This window comes from Parambassis ranga, chromosome 4 (assembly GCF_900634625.1).
Source record: "Parambassis ranga chromosome 4, fParRan2.1, whole genome shotgun sequence".
Classification (NCBI taxonomy): Eukaryota; Metazoa; Chordata; class Actinopteri; family Ambassidae; genus Parambassis; species Parambassis ranga.
Window position 1 is genome coordinate 4,719,165 of NC_041025.1, and position 22,761 is coordinate 4,741,925.

At 42.3% G+C, this 22,761-nt stretch overlaps 3 protein-coding genes across 6 annotated transcripts; 1 reads left to right on the forward strand and 2 right to left on the reverse strand.

The window, feature by feature from the left end:
* Positions 1-1,697: 1,697 nt before the first annotated feature.
* LOC114434525 (coiled-coil domain-containing protein 18) lies at positions 1,698-3,242 on the reverse strand. The gene is made up of 2 exons (XM_028403836.1): positions 2,912-3,242; positions 1,698-2,839 (listed from the first exon to the last, which is right to left on the reverse strand). Exons 1-2 carry the CDS (start codon positions 3,090-3,092, stop codon positions 2,622-2,624), a joined length of 399 nt encoding a protein of 132 aa, XP_028259637.1. The 5' UTR covers positions 3,093-3,242; the 3' UTR covers positions 1,698-2,621.
* Positions 3,243-8,420: 5,178 nt separating this feature from the next.
* dipk1ab (divergent protein kinase domain 1Ab) lies at positions 8,421-15,911 on the forward strand. 4 transcript variants are annotated; one of them, XM_028404173.1, is made up of 5 exons: positions 8,421-8,594; positions 14,432-14,569; positions 14,655-14,762; positions 14,846-15,022; positions 15,097-15,911. In XM_028404173.1, exons 1-5 carry the CDS (start codon positions 8,541-8,543, stop codon positions 15,907-15,909), a joined length of 1,290 nt encoding a protein of 429 aa, XP_028259974.1. In that variant the 5' UTR covers positions 8,421-8,540; the 3' UTR covers positions 15,910-15,911. The 4 variants fall into 4 exon arrangements, with proteins under 4 accessions (XP_028259974.1, XP_028259975.1, XP_028259977.1 ...); XM_028404174.1 differs by having other exon boundaries at positions 14,435-14,569; XM_028404176.1 differs by lacking the exon at positions 14,846-15,022 and having other exon boundaries at positions 14,435-14,569.
* Positions 15,912-16,256: 345 nt separating this feature from the next.
* rpl5b (ribosomal protein L5b) lies at positions 16,257-20,995 on the reverse strand. Its single transcript, XM_028404162.1, has 8 exons — positions 20,895-20,995; positions 20,346-20,415; positions 20,139-20,254; positions 19,924-20,058; positions 19,610-19,812; positions 17,036-17,213; positions 16,570-16,658; positions 16,257-16,412 (listed from the first exon to the last, which is right to left on the reverse strand). The coding sequence occupies exons 1-8, from the start codon at positions 20,895-20,897 to the stop codon at positions 16,313-16,315; spliced, it is 894 nt and encodes a 297-aa protein (XP_028259963.1). The 5' UTR covers positions 20,898-20,995; the 3' UTR covers positions 16,257-16,312.
* Positions 20,996-22,761: the final 1,766 nt, after the last annotated feature.

Genomic DNA, 22,761 nt, shown 5'->3' on the forward strand with positions numbered 1-22,761 from the left:
TTTAATAGCCTTGACTACAACTGTGGGTCTGAGTGTCATTCACTGGTCTTGTTCTGTGTTACAAGTAAATTCTACTCTGTTCACCAGACAATAATTTCCTGATTCTTGACAACTGAAATAAGTGGTACTAAGTCTACCAGTCGGGGCAAGACTTGTCACCATGGTAGCCAAGAAAACAACAGAGTAGCTTGTGGCAGATGGAAGGTGGTCTCATTAAATGTGTTGTGAAAACTCATGTTGTTGTGTAACTCATGTTGGTTAAATTGAACGGGAGTGTGGTTGGTGCAGTTAAAGAAAGAGAGGCTGGATTCAAAATTTCTGAACTATGTGCTCTAAAAACTTGAATGTAACTTGAATGATTCGGATTTTATTAAAACATCAGAATATGTCTTCACTTTGCAAACACACATCAGTGCTCCACATATCAAATTACCACACTCACTTGCAAAAGTGGCTCATCCTCAGCTAGTCACGAAAATAAGTACTGCCTTCCTTCTCAGATCAGCACTTTCACTTCTTAAAAATTTCAAAAATTCAGTGATTACAAAGCAAATGTCTGAGATCACCACACTCATTGTTATGATGCATGTTTGGGGCATTTGGTTTTAGTGAATGGTTCGAAACTGTCATAACAAAAACGTTTGTCATGGCCGTACTAGACAATTTGTTTTCATTGTGCACATGCAGTAAACTTAATACCAGCTCGCACAAACAAATCCACACCAGTAAATCTGTCTGGGTTGTTTCACCAGTGCTTGCCCAATTTTACAGTGGATTATTATATTACACATATAAACAGATGACAGAATAAATGTCAGTTAGAAAGTGTAAAAAGCATGTCACTCAACAGATGTCGCTAACCTGCACGGGTTTTGTAGCTAAAGGCACAGGTGTCCTTATTAACACCTTATTACACCTGAACAAAGAGACCTGTTGGCAGGCGGATTAACCTGTTTTCTTCTTTATGTGGGAATGTGTGACAAGAACAGTTGAATAGCAGCATTACTTAAACTGGCTTAATCTCATAAATAGCAGCTCAGCCTGAGAGCCAGGTTAGTTTAGTTTTACACAAAAACTGCAAACACCCAACTTTGGTTGGTGCAAAGACCAATATATACTATATATATATATATATTATAGATAGATAGAGATGTACAGGCACTAAGCATGCTATACTTTAATCTATAAAGGTAAAAAACAATATCAAACATTATTATAGACTATTATAGAATATAGGAGATGTAAGGTATATAATATATAATCTCTTTGTACACACAAACATATATGTAGTTTTCTTGTGACGCAAGCATGCATCTGTGAAAACTAATTCTGGTACTGCTGCTGCTCTTTTCTGGTGTCTTGTCATCCATGTGAGGTTGCCAGGCAACCAGCAGAGACTACAGGAAGTAACTGCACACAGGCTGTAATTTGTAGGTCATACTCACTTTTTTATCTTTTTTTCTTTTGGTCCAAAAAAGCAAACTTGCCATACATCAAACACATTTTAGCATTACTGCCCAGTCACCATGACAGTGAAGAGAGTTTGATTTAACTGTTGTAGATGTGAGAATTGCACAGCCAGTAGTGTGTTATCATCATTTTCAAAAGGACAGTAAGATTTTAAAGATAATTGTCCTAATTAACCTGTACCTGCTTATATATAATCAAATGAATCCAAGCGGTGTGTGGTCTGATAAAGGAAGAGCCTGCTGATTGTTTTCTTTGCTACACTGCTTTCTGAGAAGCTCCAGTGCCCCCTGTGGACTCATTAGCTGTGAGCTCCTGCATCTGCCTCTGCACTGGTTCCTCTCAAAACAATGAATCTGTCAGGGAGTATTGATGCATGTTTGTGTGTTTATTGTGGTCCCACTATCTTGTTTCACTTTCTATTGATCACAAATATACACTCCATATACAGGCGCAACAATCATCTCTTACAGAGGACAAAAAGAACGGACAAGGAAGCAGGAAGCATTGATCAAGATCCAGCAGATTTGCCCCAGTTAGAGTTTAATGTCTATAGGTCAGTAGTCAGTGGAAGAAACCCTCACATAGCTCCCCAGCATGTGACACTGTGTGAAACAAGCCGGACTGAATGAGGTGTGATCACATCGCAGCCGCAGGGAAGATACAAATAAAGCATTCAGATGACTCACCACAGGAAACAGACAACAGGCTATTGATCCCAGAGAGAGTCACACTCAGCATACTTTTATATCGCTAAAGGAAATACAGCTGTGTCCTTCCTGATCTATCACACTGCAACATGACTTGTTTTTTTTACTCCTACAAGCAAAGTTTCATATATAAGAAGAATGTAATAAATCATAACTGAATGAGAGTACAGATTTTCAGGATTTACTTACAGATTATTCATTGACTGGGATGGGTGCATTAAAAATGGACTGTTCTGTGATTTCCCATCTTTGGATTATTTAAATTATTTAAGGATTATATAAAGAAGATACTGTCAAATTCATTGTGCTATGGCCTTTAATCTATAACACTAAAAATAAAGACAAAAAAGGAGGCTATTTGTACTCAACGCACAGCCTCGTGCAGCAGGATGGAGGATGTTGGAGCTGGAAATGCTACAATCTGGTTGAAAAGGAGCAGGTTGTTCACCTGAGTTCTGCTGCCAGCTTCTCCATGGCAGCTTTACGCTCTTCGGCTTTCTGCTGCGAGCGGCGCAGGATGTTCCTCAGCTCCTGGAGGTGGTCCAGCGTGCCCACCAGCTCACCCTTCACCGTCTTCATCTGACTCTCAAGCATCTGTGTGTGATGGAGGGAGTTCCTCCTGTATCGCCTGCTGGAGCGCACCTTTTCCTCCAGGTCCTCCACTGCATCCAAAGACAGAACATTTATAACACCACACACACACCAAGGTTTGATTTGCTGTTTATGATACAGACCCATGTTCTCCTGGTAGCCCATGCTGTCTGAACTAGACTCTGTCTTCTTGTCCAGCAGGCTCTTAGTCTGCTGCAGCATCTTCTCCATTTTAACAAGCTCGGCGGCCTTTGTGTCGCTGTCTCGGCGAATTTTCAGCAACTCCTGCTCCTTCTGCGTCAGCTCACTGTGACACTTACTCATGTCGATGGTTAAAAAGTTAAATGACCTGCAACACAACCATAAGGCAGGATGACACTGCCTCTGAAGCTCCACGGTTCAATCCCTAGAGCAGCATAGACGTCTCTTTCTGCTGGAGTAGCACATGAAACCACCTCAGCACACGCCCAGAAGTCATCTGCAGACAGATCTCTCAGTACACACCATTACAATTAGCCAGTCATAAGACTGGCTCCACAAAGCCCCTTAGGAAAAAGGGATTGTTTTCACAATTATTCACTGTTAACAAAGTTCTGAGGAGGAGCAAAATATGTGAAGCAACTTAAATGTTGAGAAGGAACTCACACAATAACAAAACATATTCACAGCATCTGTGTACTCATTCAATACAACATCAATACACATAGAGGACCTTATCAGCTCACGCTTCTTCCAAATGGCCTGCAGGCATTCTTTAGACCTCATACAGAACACTTAGATAAAATCTAATTGCATCTCACATGACGTATCAAACTGCTGTTGTCAACCAGTACTTATCAAGTTCTTATGATGCTGCTGCTTCACCTTTCTCACCAGCTTGTTTTTGCTGTTTGGATAACTGGCAAGACATTATGCACACAAATACAGCCTGAGCATCTTTGAAAGGTTTGTTCTTGCTACACAGTAAGATGTGAGTCTTTCAGCATCAAATCATAAAAGATGCAGCTTATCATTTCAAACCAGATCCACAAAGGATGGTAGGAGAATGCGTAGATTTTTAATGAGATCAGCACCCTGGACAGAGGCAGGGACTTAGGTGATGATCAGGAGCATGTAAGCTAATGCTAAGACACATTTCTATAATGACAGTAAATAATAAGCGGCCTGTAGGTTTGCCTGCCCTGCTTGACTACCTGTCACTGGCAGGACTTGACAAGTGCTTATGAAACATATTGAATCACATCACAAAATAATGTTTGGTGTAATAGTTTAACTACTCCCTACTATTGAAATACATTTAGATATACATGGTCAGTGTCAGTAGTTTCAGGGTACATAGTCCAATGTTTGCCTGTGTAACTTGATGGCAGTCCGCTCTGAGCCACTACCACCACCAAGCAGCTGACACACACTCACTGAAACACAACCACAAGCACCAATGCTGTAGATCTAACACTGTACCCCAGAGATGCTCTAAGCAGTGATTCTTGTTCACATCGCTTGTTCAAGTGAACTGTTAGAGAACAACAAAGCATAAGATTTATTTTTGATCAAACAGCAGGTCAAGCAGACTTAGAAAGTGTGTGTAGATGAGCATACAGTTTACACACTACATACAGGTATACATTGGAAGTGGACAGGCTGGTTGCAGAACATTTAAAGGAATGAGTGACATTTTTGTCATGGTGCAGATATGTTAAGAACAAATGACTTTTTTTGTTTGTCAGAAATTTAGCAGTAACAGCACACACAGCATTAAGAAGTGGGATTTGAGCCTGTTTACCATTACATCCTCAGCTACAGAGGATGAAAAATGATTTAGAAAGAATTAAATAAACATAGAAACATGAAGAAATGCAGCTTGCATATTTATTTAACTTATCATTTTTATCATCCTTTATATTCCACACTCATCTGTGATGCACATTGACTGTGTTGTTGTGATCCCTGTGCTGCTCTGCACAGATATACACATGCTTCTGGTGTCAAGCAGAGCTAATCAGTAGCTGATTGTCCTGATTAAAAATAATCGCAGACTGCTCCATTATCAATACAATATTCCAGTTCAATGTGTTGAGTTGTTTTTTTTTTATCCTGTGCTATTATTAGTGTGCCACATGTCCCTGCATGACTCCATGTCCCTCCCCAGGCGTTCTGTGGGATTCTTTTTATTGTTCTTCCTCTGCAGCCACCTCCTCTCCTCTCTGGGCAGGCCAGATGCAGAAACAAACCATTTATTTATTTTGAAAAACATGAACCCAGATCTTATGAAAATGGTGTAATAAAGTACAGCTAAGATCTGTGGAGAATCAGGATCTGACATGCTCTGAATAAAACAGCAGCTCGCTGAATAGAAAGGAAATATAACCTTTGACAAACCCATTATTTTAAATGCATTTCCTACTTGATATCTAGTGTTTCTCATTAATATTTACTTGTTCAAGAAAAATGAGACAGATAAAAATGTATGGTGGTTTTCTTCCTTCAGGGCAATTCGTTTAGACAAGTGACCTAAGAAAAACCTACTGTGTTAAATGTGACTTCTGAACAGTGAAGCTTTTTGTCCTTGTGTGTCCACATGACACAAACTCCATAAAAGCACATATACAGACCCTGATCACATTTGACCCTGTTCTGAGAGCAGTATCTGGCTGATGCTTCTCCTCTGCCTGCAGGAGGCACCAGGCCACCAGGTGACGACCCCACATCTCAGCTCAGCATACAACAACACATCTTTTGTCGATACATCACTGTCTGGAAAGCACTTTGGGTCACAGGTTTGAAAGTGCTTTATGAATAAATTGATTTAATGATGTCATAGTCTCTAAAATCTACATCAGAGGGATAAGCATGTGATATAAATGGCGCAGCAACATTTCGCAGGCTCCTTGTGAAAACATTAGTCATCACATTTACATAAAATACACTCAGAGCCATGGGCACCATCTGTTATGTAATTTTAAACTAGAACTAGCATTTCCAGAGAGGCTGATCCGTATCCATGTTTCCATATGTGCAGTATAAAATATTCGGAGAGGATCAGACACATCTGACTGGAGTCTGAATGAATTGATAGAGACATGTGTGTCTCAGAGGGAGGCTGTCCTGCAGTGTTCAGGTTTAACTGGGGTCAGTGCAGATGAACGAGGGGCTGTACTCATGTCATTTACCAAATGATAACATGATATCACATCACATCAATTTCTATATGGTCAGCAACTGTATATTAAATAACGTTACACCTTAAAGATAGACTTTTTGTTATTCTATATTAGTTTTGCTTCATTACCCTGTGTACCATCTTGCATTGCTAAATGTTCGCTGCTGTATTGACTTAATTTCCCCTCATGAATCAATAGTCTTACCTAAATATAACAGTAACAGTCCATCCATCATCTGAACCTGCATTGTCCTGCAGTGCAGGGTCACAAGGGGCCCTGGACGGGTCACCAGTTCATCACAGGGTGACTTCAATCCATTGAAAGAATAAGGACGTCCACACTGCAATGACAAAAGATCGTCCACACCGATGAACAACAATGTTCTTTGAACAGGCGGACAATCACATCTGGCATTTTGAATGTGGCATGTTAGGATGTATTTTGATTGACTGGTCAAGATTCATTCAACATTTCATTAACGTCACTGTCGTCATGGTGATGACATTTTATATGACTGTGTAATCAGTGTTATAATGACTGTTCTTCTTAACAAAAATGTGTCAGCAAAACCCTAACAAATGTGAAAAATACACAATTTCATTGAATCATACAGTCACTTCAAGACATTGAACTCCAAATTGCTCCTTGGTGAAAGGAAACATTCACCAAATAAGTAGTAGAGGAAGTGCATATATTCAGGACTGTTTTTGTCAGGTTTCCATCTCTGGGCCAGGGCATTTTATTTAGTACTTTGTTTATTTCCTGTTTTATTTTGAAAGTACTAACCCCCCTCTGGTTTCAGGTGTCTTGTCTTTTCCTTCCTCATGTGCTCCCTCCTTCTGCTGATTACCTGCCCGCCCGAATGTGCTTCGCCTGTGTCTGATTGTCTCCTCCCCCCTGTAGCCTCATAGTCATTAGCCAGTCATTAGACACACCTGGCACAGACAGTCAGACCAACACAGGGAAGTATGGAGACATTTAGAGCTACTGTTTGTGAGTTCAACACAGACCCACCCACTGAGGTCCTTTGTAAAAGTCAGAAAAGTGTTGCTGTTGCAAAGATATTAGACACACACTTTCTTGTGTAAATTGGATATTTGCCAGGATAAAAGCACTTGTGCTGAGTGAAGCAGCCAGGCAGTGAATGTGTAATACATCCCTCTCACCATGAGGGGGTGTGCGTGCTCTATCTTAACAAGGCAGTTGAACGTCCATGCTCAGGATAACACCAGTCTGATGTCTGTTAATGATGTCAAACATCAAAGACGATTGACCTGGGCGATGATGATGATGCTTCCTGTGTAGGCTGCTTATTGGGTTTGGATGTTGATGGCAGTAATGAGCAGGTGTGGGCTGTGAGACTCTAACAGCAAACACCTGTCCATTAATGACTGGTCAATCTCATTTAGCGATCATTACATATAGAAGAACTGCAGATGTTTTCCAAAGAGGATCTGAAAGGTTATGTTTGTGGCAATTGTTTGCATAATTCTCTCCCTGACACAGACAGTAACAAGAAACTGCATGCAACTGTGCATGCATCCAAGCAGTGATGGCAGCTGTCTGCTGTAAAGTCATCTCTATGAAGAAATTTTTCATTTGTGATGCGTGAATTCTTTATTTCTTTTCAATTACATGTGAGGGACAAACAGCTCTTCAATGCTCTTGCACACTGATACTTTTTCATGCAACACAATCACACACACTGTGTTGATGGATGATCATGCCTGCGCTGCACCTGCTGTGATGTGCTATATAACTGAGAGCCCATTACCTTTTGCTGGTAGGTGTGCTCCCTGCAGACGCAGCTATATCCAGAGTACTCTCATCTCACTGCAAAATCAACAACAGACACATTTTTGGAAAGAATTACTGCAAAATCATTCAAGTGAAAATATAAACTATAGAAAATGATCTACACCTGTTACACCTGCTCAGCCTGAAAGCCTCCACTTCCCTCTGAGCTGGGAGACCTGTGCCTCAGGAACAGCTCAGAGATCTGCCTCATCTACCAGGGAGGTTTGCGATCTGACTGTAGGGTGTTTTGATCATGTTTGTTATTCTTCCCCTGAGTTTTTACCCTGTAGGATCTGATGCAATGTGTGTAATCATTTCCAAGTAGCAGGGGAATTTTCTTACACTTCCATCTAACTCTAGAAGGAAGGAGGTCTTTCGCTATTCCCATTTTCTTAGCTTCAGCTATGACAACACAACACTTAAATATGGTATATCCTATTTTTTAAAAATAGACCCTATCATGTTGTCACATTTTAAAATATGTCGTTGGGCATTTTATGCTCTCAAAATGAAAAATGCTCACTATATGAGTACATTATTAATAAAAATCAAACTGGTAGCCATCCTCTCTCTCTAATTGGTCAACGCGCACCCCCCCAGAAGTGAGCATGGCCCAATATGAGTCCGACTTCTCCGCACTCGGCGGCGCAGCTCAGTGTGCCTGCCTCGCTGCGTCCAAACGCGCATCCACAGAGCCGCGGACAGAATCAGTGATGTTTTATATTTGGATATTTTCCGCCCAAATAGGCGTCGCCTGATGTGAAGCCGATCATTGATTCCTCCGGCAGCTGGTGTGAGATGTTCTGCATTGGCCATGGCAAGGGGTCTGTTTCCATGGGGCTTCTTCAGAAAGCCTCTGTACATCCAGGTAAGCTTCTGGGAAATCCCTCCTCACTCTGCTGGAAAGTCCAGTCGGACCCGGCTCCGGCTGACTGCACGCACTGCTGATGTTACAGGTAGCCTTTATAAACGGCGGGTCGACTGATCACTGTTTTGTTGTTTCATCATTTGACCTTCATATTTTTTGCTCGAACATTTGTGGAAATTTGCAGAATGCTGTTTAGGGGCTTCCACAACGAAGTCACTTGATGCACGACGAGTCGAAAAGATTCAACCATCCTCTGGATGTCGGTTGCTGTAGCAACCACTTCCATCATGCACCTAGCTGGCACAGCCAGACGCTGGAAAAGAGCCTGTTTCTGTGGCTGCAAAAGTTTTATATCAGGCATTTACTCTCCGTGTATCTGTATTTGGTGTACGTGTGTGCATTATGGGCTGCCTCAGCACCGTGGTGCTCTGATCATGCTCATCTGGGAAGCTGTTGAAGAACATTATGTAACAGTTTGATGTAAGTGAAACTGGGTGAAGTCCACAGAGGCCACTGTTCTTCATAAGTAAAATTAAACTGCTGGGGAAGCCCCTCAAGGACAGGTGGAGGTTTCAGAAACCCAAAAGCAGAACGCACACGCTTGTCACTTTAAACTGGCAGCTTGAGAATAAAAATGCCTCCCTCATACTGTAACTGATGATTTTTTTTTAATTCAACGATATTAACAGGAGGCTTCTGCTCAACTAATTTTGGTCTTATCTCAGCTGTTTGTTGCCACTTGCTTCCTGCATGTTAGAGACGAAAAAAACTGTCAAGAGCGGGGAAAGGAGGAAGAGACAGTTGGTCTCAGGGGACAGCCACCAGCATTGCTCCGTTTTCTAGGCCAGCACAGCCTTCTAGTGACAACTTAAGAAGTGTCATTGAGTGATCCTTGGAGAGAAGCTATTTCCACTGAAATACAAAAAAACTCTTAAAGTCCTCTAAAGCCTGAAATGTTGCTCTTGTGCACACACAGAAGCTAGAGAACAAAGACGATCAAATGTCTAGTCTGAGGACACTTTTAGCCGTACTATTCGAGACGTTGTATACAGATTTATTGTCAGTTGCAGTTATGTCCTAATCTCCACTTTATCTCATTGTGTATTTGATCTTTGATACATCTGCAGCGTTTTCAAAATCACTCTCTGAAATAGATCATGAAGAAATGCTCTGATTTGGAGGCAACATTTTTTCCATTTACTGATACTACTACTACTTGACACTTTTCAGTCCGTATTGCAGCTGGAGAACACAGAGCAGCAACATTCACCCAAGATTTTCCAGATATGAGAGGAAGTACCATGCACATGCATTGACTGTGCTTGAATTTTCCAGCTGTGTGACAGACAGAACAATTGCTGATGAAGTGTCACGGGTTGACGTTGCAGTATAGAGTCAGTGTGACAGAAGAAGGGGGGGGGGGGGTGCCTGCGTTCTGGTCTGGGATGAGTCAGATCTTTTTAGACAGTGTGGCATCCTTCTTCCTTCACGGAGTTTGAAGGAGGAGATCTATAGTGGCGCTCTCTCAGGTGGTTGTGGGTCAGTCTTTATCTGCACAGTGTCGGCGATATGCTCCATCCTTCTCCATCACCATCTTTTGTTTCCCTGTGCTCGTGTGTTCTCAGCTCTGCAGCCCATTACATGGCAGCCTCTGAGGGATAGCTTTATAATCATACATAATGGATGAATGGTGCACAGACTGCAAAAACCAAGTGTCAGAACAGCACTGTGCTGCTCATGATTAGCTCCTCTGTCCTCACTTTCTAAATCAGGTGGCACTTTGTTACAGCACAGCCTGTCCTCGATTGTTCTGTGTGCAATTTCACAGAACCTTCAGGGTTAATGTGCTTTGAATACAGTGCTGTGGGCGGGTGCGGAGGACGGAGTTCACTCGGATAAAGACAGACCGTTTCTTTCCACCCAGCTCAGCATTATAGCCACAGTTCCCAGTCAGTCTCTAATTAATAGCTGTCACAGCAGCCTCAATCAATACCGCCTCATTAGCCATGTTTGTGTAACTCTTTCTGCTCACAGAGGGTCGATACATAATCCCATGGATAGAAACACATGGGGTAAACCTGAAATGAAAGCCACAAACTATCGATTAGAAAAAGGGCAACCATACATTGTTTTTCCCTGTGGAGTGTTATTTCCATAATGCTTTTGCTGTAGATGCATTTCATCTATGGAAACATTGATGGGAGGGATGCATCACTTATCTGTGTGGTCACTGTTGTTAAATTTGCTGGGGGGCGGTGTGGTCAGGTTTGTAAGCAAACTGATCAATGGGTAAATCAACAGAAATCTTATTCTAATGATAGGATGATGAGAGGATCAGCTTACGTTTCTGTGAGGCCTGTGTGTGCACTGTAGGCTGTAATATCAACATCCTGATTAGACAACGTCATGTGTTAATGTAGAGGATATTTCTAGTATTTAAACGTTGGTGTGAATGGATCACAGCTGAAGATGTTGAGGCCAGTTATAATGATTCCACTGTCTCAGTGTGAAAGTCACTGTGTGGCCCCTAATGGACTGGTGACCTATCCAAGGTGTACCCCCTGCTACTTGCCCTTCGGCAGCACGAATAGGCTCCAGCCCCCGAATGTAAGATAAAAAGGGCTAAAACTATGGATGAAAGGAATCATGAAAATGCTATTTTATGGAAGTTAAAGAGAGATGGATGAACCGTGTGTGATGTTGGATGATGCCATCTTGGCAGTGCCCAAGTCTGCCTGGAGCAGAAACAAGACATAGAAGAAGAATGCTCAAAGAAACACTGAACACAAGTAAGAGGAAACAGCAGGTGAAACAGATGAAGTGACACTTCAGCTAAATACACTGGGAGCCACGACACAGGTGAAAATAATGATGGTAGACAATTGTAATGGAGGGAAAAATACACAAAGACTATCCAAATGTGGGCAAAGTGATGGAATGGAGCTAAGAGAAGGTAGACATGTGAGACAGCCCTCCACCTGTCCTTCAAAGTGGTCACACCCTATGTATCTTCAGGAAAGTAATGTCAGATCCTCCAGATATGACAAATGATTATGCAAACTGAATATATGGATGTACTGCTAGACATATAGTCATATATTAACAGAAGATATTATTGTACTGCTTGACATCTTCTGACCTTTGGACTGATACAGATGTAAAACAGTAAAAAAAAAGGCTGGGGATGGTTGAAGACTTTCACTTAGGAGTCTGAGGTTCGAGTCCCCCTGACTCTGCAAGCTGTTTTGTTTCACCTGCTGTAAGTCTTTAAGTTTTTAATCACAGCTGGATTTGCCATAAAGTACAACTGCTTAAGGTTATGCATGCAAAACAGGGTAAGGGGTTAAGTCATCCTAAAACACATAATTCTATAACAGTAAACTCATTTTTCAAGGAACGCTGCGGCTGCCATTTCAGCTGCCATCAGGACGAGTCCCCGCTCCCATGAACATGAGATGCAGCTGAAGAAATACACATACCTGTTATGGTTGCGCCTCCTTATTCTGTGTGGAAAGGAGATTTTCAGGATACACAGTCAGCAATCTGCATCTTCACCACTAGATGGCACTTACATACTCATACTAGTCCTTTAAGCATCAGCTAGAACAGGGTAGCTGTAGGTAGAAGTAGGAGGAAACAAAGCTCTAAGGTAAACTTGCCTAGTGTCTTGCATTCACGCTAACAGGCTATTGCATGTGACTCTTGCTCTTGAATACATATATTTTATTTACTATTTGTCCATTGTTTTGCTACAAATTTTGCAGTAGGATAAATCAAATATTCTCTCATTAACTCAGCTGCTAGATAGCTGAAGGAATTATAGCTACATAACTTCCTTCAGCTCAGTTTTTTACAACTAATGTTCACCTTCAGGCGCCTCAGTGCCATCAGTATTTGAGATAACGCACAAGACACTCCCATAAAACCTACTTTGAAAATGCCAAACAGCAGAAAGGCAGAGTTAGCAACCAGCTGGTGAACATAATGGAACACTGAGAGGCAGATATTTCTCTCGAGAGTTGTTGGAAATCCACGCAGCTAAAAGGAGAGTGAATAGTGGACTCACATTTGTCAGCTGGCCAGAAACACGACTCTAAATGAATGCTGCTCCATATCTGTTCGAAAAATCTGCACAAAGATTGCTATCATGTACCATAGTAACATTATAACATAATTATGTGACAGTGCCTTGACACTCTGCCAGCATGAGGCTTAAAAACAACACAGATTTATATTATAAGGATATTGTCCTGTGGTAATATTACATGTCACTGTTGTAATTGTCCTCGAAACTATTTATTAGACATGATATAGGATAAAATAAAATAACATGGGATTACAGGCTACTGCCAATGGGTAATTTAGATTACACTGTAACATATAGATGCATCCTGAGTGCACATTTCTGCATAATGTGTGCTCAAAGCTGCAAATAGATAAGTTCCATTTGAAAAAAAGATAAGACAAATGTATTAAACTGTTAGATGGGAAAGTGGACTCTTACTGAAAGGAAACGGGGGAGAGAAGTGTCAGAGACGCACAGACTTATGCCAATAAATAAAGTGAAAGGAGCAGAGGGTGGATGCAGGGGGAGTCCATCACTGTCAAGCTCTGAGTGCACGAGTCATTAACAGACTGGGGTGTAGCACTGCTAAAAAGTCTGTTATTTTTCCCTAATGTTCTCCAGTTGGAGCTGTGCCATTATGGATCTGAGTACACCATGTATTTTATCCACTGGGAAATTAGAAAGAAACTCAAAAGAAGAGCCTCTAAATGTTCCACACAGCACCGTTTACTGTTAATTACTGAGCACCTATTTAGAGGCAATTGAACTAATGATGCACTCCATGATACAACTCAGTCTGGACCTAATTTGTATTCTACTTACAGTCTTGTTCCCATAACAAATACGTTTTACAAACACAAATTAGAAATTGCTTTATTGACTCTCATCTCTCTCACAAATTGAATCATTGTGCTGTGAAAGGGGTCATTCCTGGTGACAAACCTACACAGAATTATCACTCGGCTGATGTCTCCTTCTGCACTTTTCAGGGTGTTACAACCCTCACCATATGGCAAACCATGGCAAGGCCTTAGCAACATGCTGGTGAAAAAGTGCACCAAGTTCATCATATTACTTGTTTAGGATGCTCCCTACAATTATCCAGGCTCCTGTCCAGAACTGTTGTCCATTACCATCTGCTCAAATGTGGTACACAGATGCATGTGAGGCTGTAGCCACATCTGGCTATTAAATGTGCCAAAGCTTTGCCAACTACATGCACACTCTACTGCATGATTTCACGCTTATTACTGATTGAGATGTCCATGTCTCTCATCTCAGACACACAGGACTCAAGTCCAGTGCCAGTCACCCTAATCAGATTAGCTTCAATGTAAAACCAAATCTGTATCCTTGTTATAACTTGCTGTATAAGTGCTATAACAAGTGTTTCTGCTGCCCCCAAGTGATCAAAGATTAAAATAGTATTTTCTGCTCCATCACTGATTGGAACGAGTGAGCTGACCATCAGGCTAAATTCTTTTACAGAAATGTCCTTTAAATGTTGCTATTTCCTAGTGTTATTTGTCATCAACTGCCTCTAAGAATATTCAGGGTAATGCAAAGGTCACTGTGCTCATGATACTATAAGAGGGGACTGATGAACAGGCCTGCAGCTACAAACATGACCCTCATTAATCTCCATTATGTGTCATCTGAACAAGAAGCATCTTTCCAGGTTTTTAGTGCACTAAAAAAATCCACAAATAAGATAATAAGAGTCTTGTTTTAAAGCTGATGTTGACACTGACAGTGAATGTTATGTTGCCAGCAGACCAGATTCTCCTACCTACACATGAAGTACCTGTTCTTTTCCTGGCTGGCGGTGTTTGTGGGGAGCTGGATTGTGTATGTGGAGTACTCTTCCTACACAGAGCTGTGTCGAGGGCACGACTGCAAAAATGCAATAGTAAGTATTTAATTTCGCATGTGTATAAACGTTTTTCTGATGATTACTGTGGCTATATTTAATTCTTTTTTGGACATATTTTCAGTGTGACAAATACAGGAAAGGTGTCATTGACGGCTCCGCCTGCAGCAGTCTGTGTGAGAAAGACACACTTTACCTGGCAAAGTGCTTCACTGTCAACCCCCACAGCCAGGTGAGTCCTTTTTAAACCATGTTCCTCTCCGGTGGGTTTGTTATTAATGCAGCGGCACCTCAGGCCTGCCATGTTTATTTTAGGTTTACTCAGGAAGCTGGGGAGACCTGGAGGGGGTCATTAAGTGCCAGATGGAGGATGCTCCTCATTACGATATTGGAGGTGAGATGGAGCCAAAGAAGGAGGCTGCCGCCTTCAACAAACCCACTAAAGGAACGTCAGTGGAAAAGTTCAGAGAGATGATCCTAAACCACCTAAAGGTCAGGAAGACTTCATTAAACACTGAGGAGTCTGAATTCAAAGCCTTGATTTGTCTTAAAATCTTTTTTTACAGGCTAAAGTGGGGGATCAGGCCAACCTCGCAGACTTGGCAACCCAAGTATTGTCCATTGCAGATGCCAATAAGGATGGCCATATCTCACTGCCAGAGGCTCGCTCCACATGGGCACTGCTGCAGCTCAATGAGTTCCTATTAGCATTAGTCTTGCAAGACAGAGAGCACACGCCCAAGTTACTGGGCTTCTGTGGAGACCTGTATGTGATGGAGAAAGTGGCGTACTCCCCTCTATATGGGATTAATCTACCCTGGATCATTGAGGTGTGGATCCCTGCTGGTCTACGCCGCAGCATGGATCAATGGTTCACCCCCTCCTGGCCACACAAGGCCAAGATCTCCATAGGACTGCTGGAGCTAGTTGAGGACGTTTTCCATGGCACTTTTGGCAGCTTCCTTATGTGTGACGTGAGCGCAGTGCGTTTTGGCTACAACGAACGTCATGACCTGAAAGTGATGGACGCAAGGTACATTGTACCTGAAGCAATCTTTGAAGAAATAATCAGGCAGCAGCGCTGCGATGTGGACGAGGACTGTCTTTTTGGTGCCGACTGCCTCACTTCCTGTGACCTCACCAAGCACCGCTGTACACCTGAGGTCACCAGGCCAAACTTAGCCAAAGCCTGCGACACACTCAAGGACTACATTCTGAGGGGAGCACCATCTGATGTGAGTGAGGAGCTGGAGAAGCAGCTGTATGCTTGCATTGCACTGAAAGGTTCAGCAGAGCAGATGGAAATCGAGCACTCGCTCATTCTGAACAATATCAAGACTTTGTTATGGAAGAAGATCTCTCATACAAAAGATTCCTAAAAGTTAGCATCAAAACCATTCCTGTATCTGACTTTTTCAGTACAACAGACAATCATGTCCACTGGGGAAACACTAGATATAACCTCTTGTATTCAACTGTAAATGTATAACTGTATTTTGATTTAGTTCAAAGGCTATCAGATATATCACTTTACTATATCATGTAACAAGCAAACTTTATTAGCATTACTGGAGTAAACTAAGAAAAGTGCAATTTTTGAAACTAGGAAAAATAAATTTAACTTATGAACCTGCAGTCTAGATTCATTTAGACACTACTAAATGGTATTGGGGAACCTGATGTTGCTAAAAAAAATGATGTGGAAAAACTACACAAGAGCACCAACTCTTTTCATTAGATTTATTAGAACAAATTTCTGCAGGAACACAGTAGACCAACACCTCAATCTGTAGCCTCCTGTTCCTGAGCCCGGAGGAAGCTGGCCTTCTTCTGGGCGACGCGATCTTTCCTCTGGGCCAGAGAGAGCTTGGCACGGTTCCACCTTTGTCACAGAAAGGCACACAGTTAGCATTTGTAATTGTAATAGAGTACGGGAATTACCAGACTGTTAAAGTCAAGAGTAACCCTGTTCCATGTTGGGTTCTCATCCAAATTACAATTCAAAGACCTAAGAATTGATAACCATTAGGACATCTCACCTCTTCTTCTTGACTTCTTTGGGAGGCTTCTTTTCATGGACTGGATTCTCACGAATGGAAGCATGAGCCTTTTTGTACATTTCCTCGATCTAACAGAAGGCACTGGTAAATCTCATATCCACAAATTGACTTCACATCCAGCAATGTACTGTTAAAAATTACACCAACTGTGATAAACACTTAAAAAAAAGTGTGGGTACTGTCCTGATACAACAAAACACTGCATGTGCAGAGGTTGGAATAAGTTTTTTGATGAAAAGGCACAGGACACTTCATCTAGGCCAAATTCTGATGATGCAGCTGCATTATATAAAGTTACCTTACAGAAAATGCCTTTAAAAGAAAAATAAAACAGATGACTACATATTCACACTGTACACACACATCCCTGACCAAATCGATTCAAAAACTATTTCATCTCCCTACAGACACAGAGCAGAGTGGTAGTTTAATAATGCAGACTTACAGAGTCAGGGGTGACTCCATTCTTGATGAAGCGGGAGAACTGCTTCTTGTAGGCATCCTCGTCCTCCTCCATCAGGTAGCTCATGTACTCGGACACGTTGATGCCCATGATGTGCTTGCGGTGGACTTCAGCATTGAACTCCTTGCTCTCAGCATCATACCCAGGGAAGCGCTTGGTACTGAGAAGTGCGTGGGGAGAAAAAAAAAAAATACAAACCGGTGTTATCTTTTCATTGATGACATCAATTTGTTTTTCACACAAGGTTTTTTTTTTTTACTATTAGCACATCAGGCTCATAATAGTGGGTATGAACTTATTCTTGTCATGTATTCTGGCATGTGGAAATGAGCTTTTCAACCAAACATCAGACACATGGGTTTACTACAACGTCGTTACTACTTGTATACATAACATCCCTTTACTACATCAGGGCATCATAGTTAGGGCAGCCATCTTGACCATGTTACTCATTCATTAAGACCTATATATGCTATATGCAATCTGTTAAGGTTTTGTCTAGTGTACAGTAATGGATGAGAAAAAGCCCTCCCTCCCCTTTTACTGGTAATTACAACACTACAAAGCGGTTTAAAGGCATAAGACAACTCAACGGGCTACTTATTCCAGGATTCACAGCCATATATAATTCTACACTGCCAAGCCTGATGATGTGAGGTGACACACATGATGTGACAAGCAAATTATGAAATGCAAACTGACTCAGAACCCTGAAAAGGGACCTTCACTGCCTAAAAGCACAATCTTAACTTGTAACTCTAAAAAGATATTAGCCATTTACAAACTCAGAAAGTCGAGTAACATCTAGCAGCCATTTAGCTCAGTATTTAACAAAGCCTGTTCGTCGGCACGTGCTAAGAAAATTTTCGGACAGATTTAAAATGGAACGCCCAATTCATTCAAAAATTGCATTCACTACTGCAATTCTCACTCAGTGGAGGGATTTCCGATGCATGTCTGTGCTTTAATGTCTGCTGAAATTACTCTACAAGTGATTACCTGCTGACGGCTCTGCTAGCTGGCTGCAAAATGTGGAATGGATTTCCTCAACGGCATATCTCACCGAGAAGTGGAGTAATGAGACACGCCTCCGTTCTAGAAATCCATTCCACAGCTCGCAGCGAGCTAGCAGCACTGTGGCAAACTAACTTTTCATCACAACTTAAAGTCCAGGTCTTCACACGCCACATGACATGAACGTCACCGCACAGAAATTCATATAGACTATCCTATAAATGAGTCAGCGGCAGCCTACGCTGACAAAGCCGTCTGAAATTAGCGACTTATCGGACAATCAGAAAAGAGAATTTCTTGTTGCCCGGACCTATGCTCTGAAGGCTGAATGTTGTAAATGAGCTGGAGGAAGAAGAGAACCATCAGGAGAGGGACTCTTACCCTAATAACCACCACTGCTCAAGGGCCCATTTGGGGCTATATGTGTTTTTCTTTATTCTCGTCTTGAATTTTATAAATGTTGCATATTTGTTTTCAGGTTGGGATTTTTCCCAGGATTTCATGGTTTTCTGACCTTATACTTACCTCAAGTTGCCTTTTGGGAAATATATGCATACATTTGTACATATACTTGCCTGTAGAGGAGTTTTACAGCCTCATATAAAACCAACAATAATTGTTATAATATAATGATAATATTGAAGCAAACAGAGCTCTGGTACCGGTATAGTATCGGCCAATCAGTTCCAGTAAACTACAAAATGAAAGCATTTAACTCACAGGTATTACTAAAGCAGTGACGACAATCACCACCTGGTTCCTGAAACTAAAGCTAAATGGAATTCAGCCTTCATTCAAAAGTAGAGTGGTGTAACAATAAACCTGGAATTTACAGATTACTCTACTACAGCTAGTCTTACCATCTTTTCTTCAGTTATTCCACAGAAATTACTAGCAATGACTGACAATAGTTCCTCATGGACATAAATTAGAATCTAAAGATACACACCAGTGTCATGGTTTGGTTTGTATCAGTGTTAGAGCCACAGGTCAGTTTCCTGTGGGAACAGCGTTGATGGCATGGCATCAGCTATGCTAAAGAATACTAGATTAACTTTGGATAATGACTCGTTCGTTGTAAACACCGGCATCACATCAACTGTGTAACCAAGTACACTAACACTTCAGACTACGTTTCAAATCAACTACTCAACTACTGAAGTATGCAAATAAGAAATTTCCTATAATGAATGCTGGCAAATGCAGCCACATATTAACTATCAAGTCAATGAAAATAGTCAGTCAAATATAAGTACGTACAACAACATGCAGGGCATGTGTCACCGTTTTTTGGTCCGGGCTGAATATTGTTACACCCCCAGTGATCATGTCTGATTAAGCGTCATGGAGAGTAGCTGCTAATCAAACCATTATGACTGTTAGAGAAATTGTTAGCAAGATGCAATGGGCTTAGTAAAGAGATACGCTTGTTCCACTTTCAGGGCAAAACTGACTTTGTTGGCCACCAGTCAAATTGGAAACACCAGTATTACATGAACAGACTGAATCTCTGCTTCCCTAACAATGTCTGTGATTTGTTACCTGTGTGGGATGGACAGACCTCCATCCACAGCCCCCTTCAGAGCGCCGAACACCTTGTTGCCTGTGGTGGTTCTAGCAAGCCCAGCATCCAGGTAGCAGGTGAAAGCGCCTGGCTGACCATCAATGCTCTCTACGTTGAACTCATCGCCCGTCACCTCCACCTGGCCTTCGTACACCTTATCCAAGCCAAACTTGTTCAGAAGCTGAAGACAAAAATAAGCCATAAAAAAAGAAGGTTACCACATGGTTGCCTATGGAAATCATTCTTTTATTTGACTTCAATACTGCCCCTATTACGTAAGGTTTATACATACTCTGCGGGCCAGCAGCAGACCAGTGCAGTAGGCTGCTGCGTAGTTTGTCAAGCCAACGGAGACCCCATATTTTGGCAGCTCGTGTGAGTAGGCAGCACACACGATCATATCACCCTCAATCTTGGCATAGGCAATCTGCAACGACAAAGTGACTGCATATCACTGGTCACAAATATAAACTGCATTTAGATGAAAAGAGGTTGATTGTAGTGTACCTGACAGACGATATCCCTGTTTGAGAAACGGACAATCATCCGGTACTTAGGTGTGTTGTACTTGTTCTTATCTTGAACGACCAGGCGTTTACGAGCAAAGAAGTCAGTCTTTCCCTCTGTAACGTACAAAAACGGATCGTCAGAATACATAATACACTCATAATCTACACATGACATAATGGTGGATAATGTCGTGGGGTGCTTCACCTCTCCTCCTCCTGAATTTGACCTGGTACCTCTTGAAGTAGGCCTTGTTCTTCACCACTTTAACAAAACCCTGAAAAAGGACACGAGCTGGCATGAGGCAGACTTTAATGAACACAAGCTAGCTAAGCATTAGTCCATGGTACCTGAGCTGTCACTGTCAGAGAGTAAATGTACACTCAGCTAATGTTAGCAAGCCTAGCCAATGAAATTGAACGAGAGGGGTTAGCACAGCTGCTATATAGAGTTAACGGTATGCTAACGAAGCTATGAAGTTGTTTGAAATGGAAATATATGGAGTGTCAGGACAGAGATTAACTGGCCACACGCCAACACAAATACCACAGCAAAACCGGTGACAGACAGCAGGAAGCAGTAAGTTAGTGAAGGCAGCAGTTAGGCCACGTTTAAGCAGACCAGGGTAGGCATTAGCAGGACATAATCTATCTTCATCTGAACACCAGCGGCATGTTTTTAAACATTTTACAGCACGCAGAGAAGCATATATGTCTTAGGTATGCATGTCGAAACATATTTGGGGAAATTACAAACCATTTTGCAGTCTTTTTGTCTCCTTATGAAGGAGCCCGGAGCCAAAGACTGTGGCTTGACTCCGCTGCACTGGAAAAAGGAAGATTGCCGTGCGCATGCTCCGTAAATAGCGCGTCACAGGATGAGCCGCAGCGACCAGCGACGCCATGCTGCGGTGGATCACCACTCTGCCCCCTACCGAGCTGGGGCGGCCATTGCCGGCTCCGGCTAGTCCCTACCTCAACTGTCTGGCAATAGACTGGGCACACTGTCAATGGGTACACCCTGGATAGGCTCTGTTTATTGCAGGGCGCACAAAAATATTAAAAACAACAACCAAAACTTTAGAGAGACATTTTTTACCCTAGATATTTGAAAGTAGAGAGGTACTGGTGTAAATAATTGCACATAGCATATATGTCTTATATTGTGTTAAAATGAAGTTTCTCTTTTCTAGGAAATTTTGAATTATTTTAACTCAATACTATATTTTATATTTAGCAATCAGTAGGAGCTGTTAAGGAGAGGCATATGCTATGTACTTTGACATTAATGTCTTTCTATCAAAGATGTGAGACCGTTGCATTGGTGATGTGTAAATATATCTACCACTAATTCTACTGAACTCAGAATCAGAATCAGAATCAGAATCATGTTTATTGCCATGTAAGTGAAGGGGGTTCACATTACTAGGAATTTGCCTTAGTGATTGGTGCATACAAAGAACATATAACAATTAACATGCAATAAGATAAAAACTAAGATAAAATTAAGTAAATAAACTAAAGTAAGGCTAAATTTACATGACAGACATGGCGTAACAGACATACAATGAACAGAACATAAAATACTGTGCAGATGAAATGGTAAACATAGACCCTTATATGATCAAATGGAACAGTGTAATAATGTAATAATGTAACAGGTACCACATGGATCGGTGAGGTGGTACTCGTGTGCAAGTAGTGCAAGATGGAGTAAACAGTGCAAATAGTCGTCATTGTGCAGTGACTATACTAAAGTGACCTTCTGAAGACAGTGCAGAGCAGTGCATTAATTACAGTTTAACAGTCCAACAGCAGAGGGGAAGAAGCTGTTCTTGTGGCGTGAGGTTCTGGTCCGAATGGACCGTAACCTCCTGCCTGAGGGGAGTCCGTGTCCAGGGTGAGAAGGGTCAGCTGTGATCCGACCTGCACGCCTCAGAGTCCTGGAGACGTACAGGTCCTCGATAGATGGCAGGCTGCAGCCGATCACCTTCTCAGCAGAGCGCACCACACGCTGCAGTCTGTGCCTGTCCCTGGCAGTGGCCCCAGCGTACCACACTGTGATGGAGGAGGTGAGGATGGACTCAATGATGGCCATGTAGAACTGAACCATCATCCTGGCTGGCACCTTGAGTTTCCTCAGCTGCCGCAGGAAGTACATCCTCTGCTGGGCCTTTTTGATGAGGGAGCTGATGGTGAGCTCCCACTTGAGGTCCTGGGTGATGGTGGTACCCAGGAAGCGGAAAGAGTCCACTGTGGAGATGGAGGTGTCTGTCAGGGTGAGGGGGGGTGATGGAGCTGGCACTTTCCGAAGGTCTACTGTCATCTCCACTGTCTTCTGGGCATTCAGCTCCAGGTTGTTGTCAGCACACCAGGACACCAGACGGTCCACCTCCATCCTGTAGGCAGACTCATCCCCATCTGAGATGAGTCCAATGAGGGTGGTGTCGTCAGCAAACTTAATCAGCTTGACAGACTGGTGGCTGGAGGTGCAGCAGTTGGTGTACAGGGAGAAGAGCAGAGGGGAAAGTACACAGCCTTGGGGGGTACCGGTGCTGATGGTCCTTGTTTCCGAGACATTCGTCCCCAGCCTCACATGCTGTCTCCTGTCTGTCAGGAAGTCA

Bases quoted from the DNA above. Each gene is read 5' to 3' on its own strand.
- LOC114434525 (XM_028403836.1), bottom strand. From the start codon at position 3,092: ATGAGTAAGTGTCACAGTGAGCTGACGCAGAAGGAGCAGGAGTTGCTG. The intron at 2,840-2,911 runs GTCTGTATCATA...CTTTGGATGCAG, and splicing joins GGGCTACCAGGAGAACATGG to TGGAGGACCTGGAGGAAAAG.
- dipk1ab (XM_028404173.1), top strand. From the start codon at position 8,541: ATGGCAAGGGGTCTGTTTCCATGGGGCTTCTTCAGAAAGCCTCTGTAC. The intron at 14,570-14,654 runs GTAAGTATTTAA...ACATATTTTCAG, and splicing joins ACGACTGCAAAAATGCAATA to TGTGACAAATACAGGAAAGG. The intron at 14,763-14,845 runs GTGAGTCCTTTT...TGTTTATTTTAG, and splicing joins CTGTCAACCCCCACAGCCAG to GTTTACTCAGGAAGCTGGGG.
- rpl5b (XM_028404162.1), bottom strand. The intron at 20,255-20,345 runs GTGAAGCACCCC...TGTACGTTACAG, and splicing joins CAAATTCAGGAGGAGGAGAG to AGGGAAAGACTGACTTCTTT. The intron at 17,214-19,609 runs GTAACAAATCAC...CGCACTTCTCAG, and splicing joins GGTCTGTCCATCCCACACAG to TACCAAGCGCTTCCCTGGGT.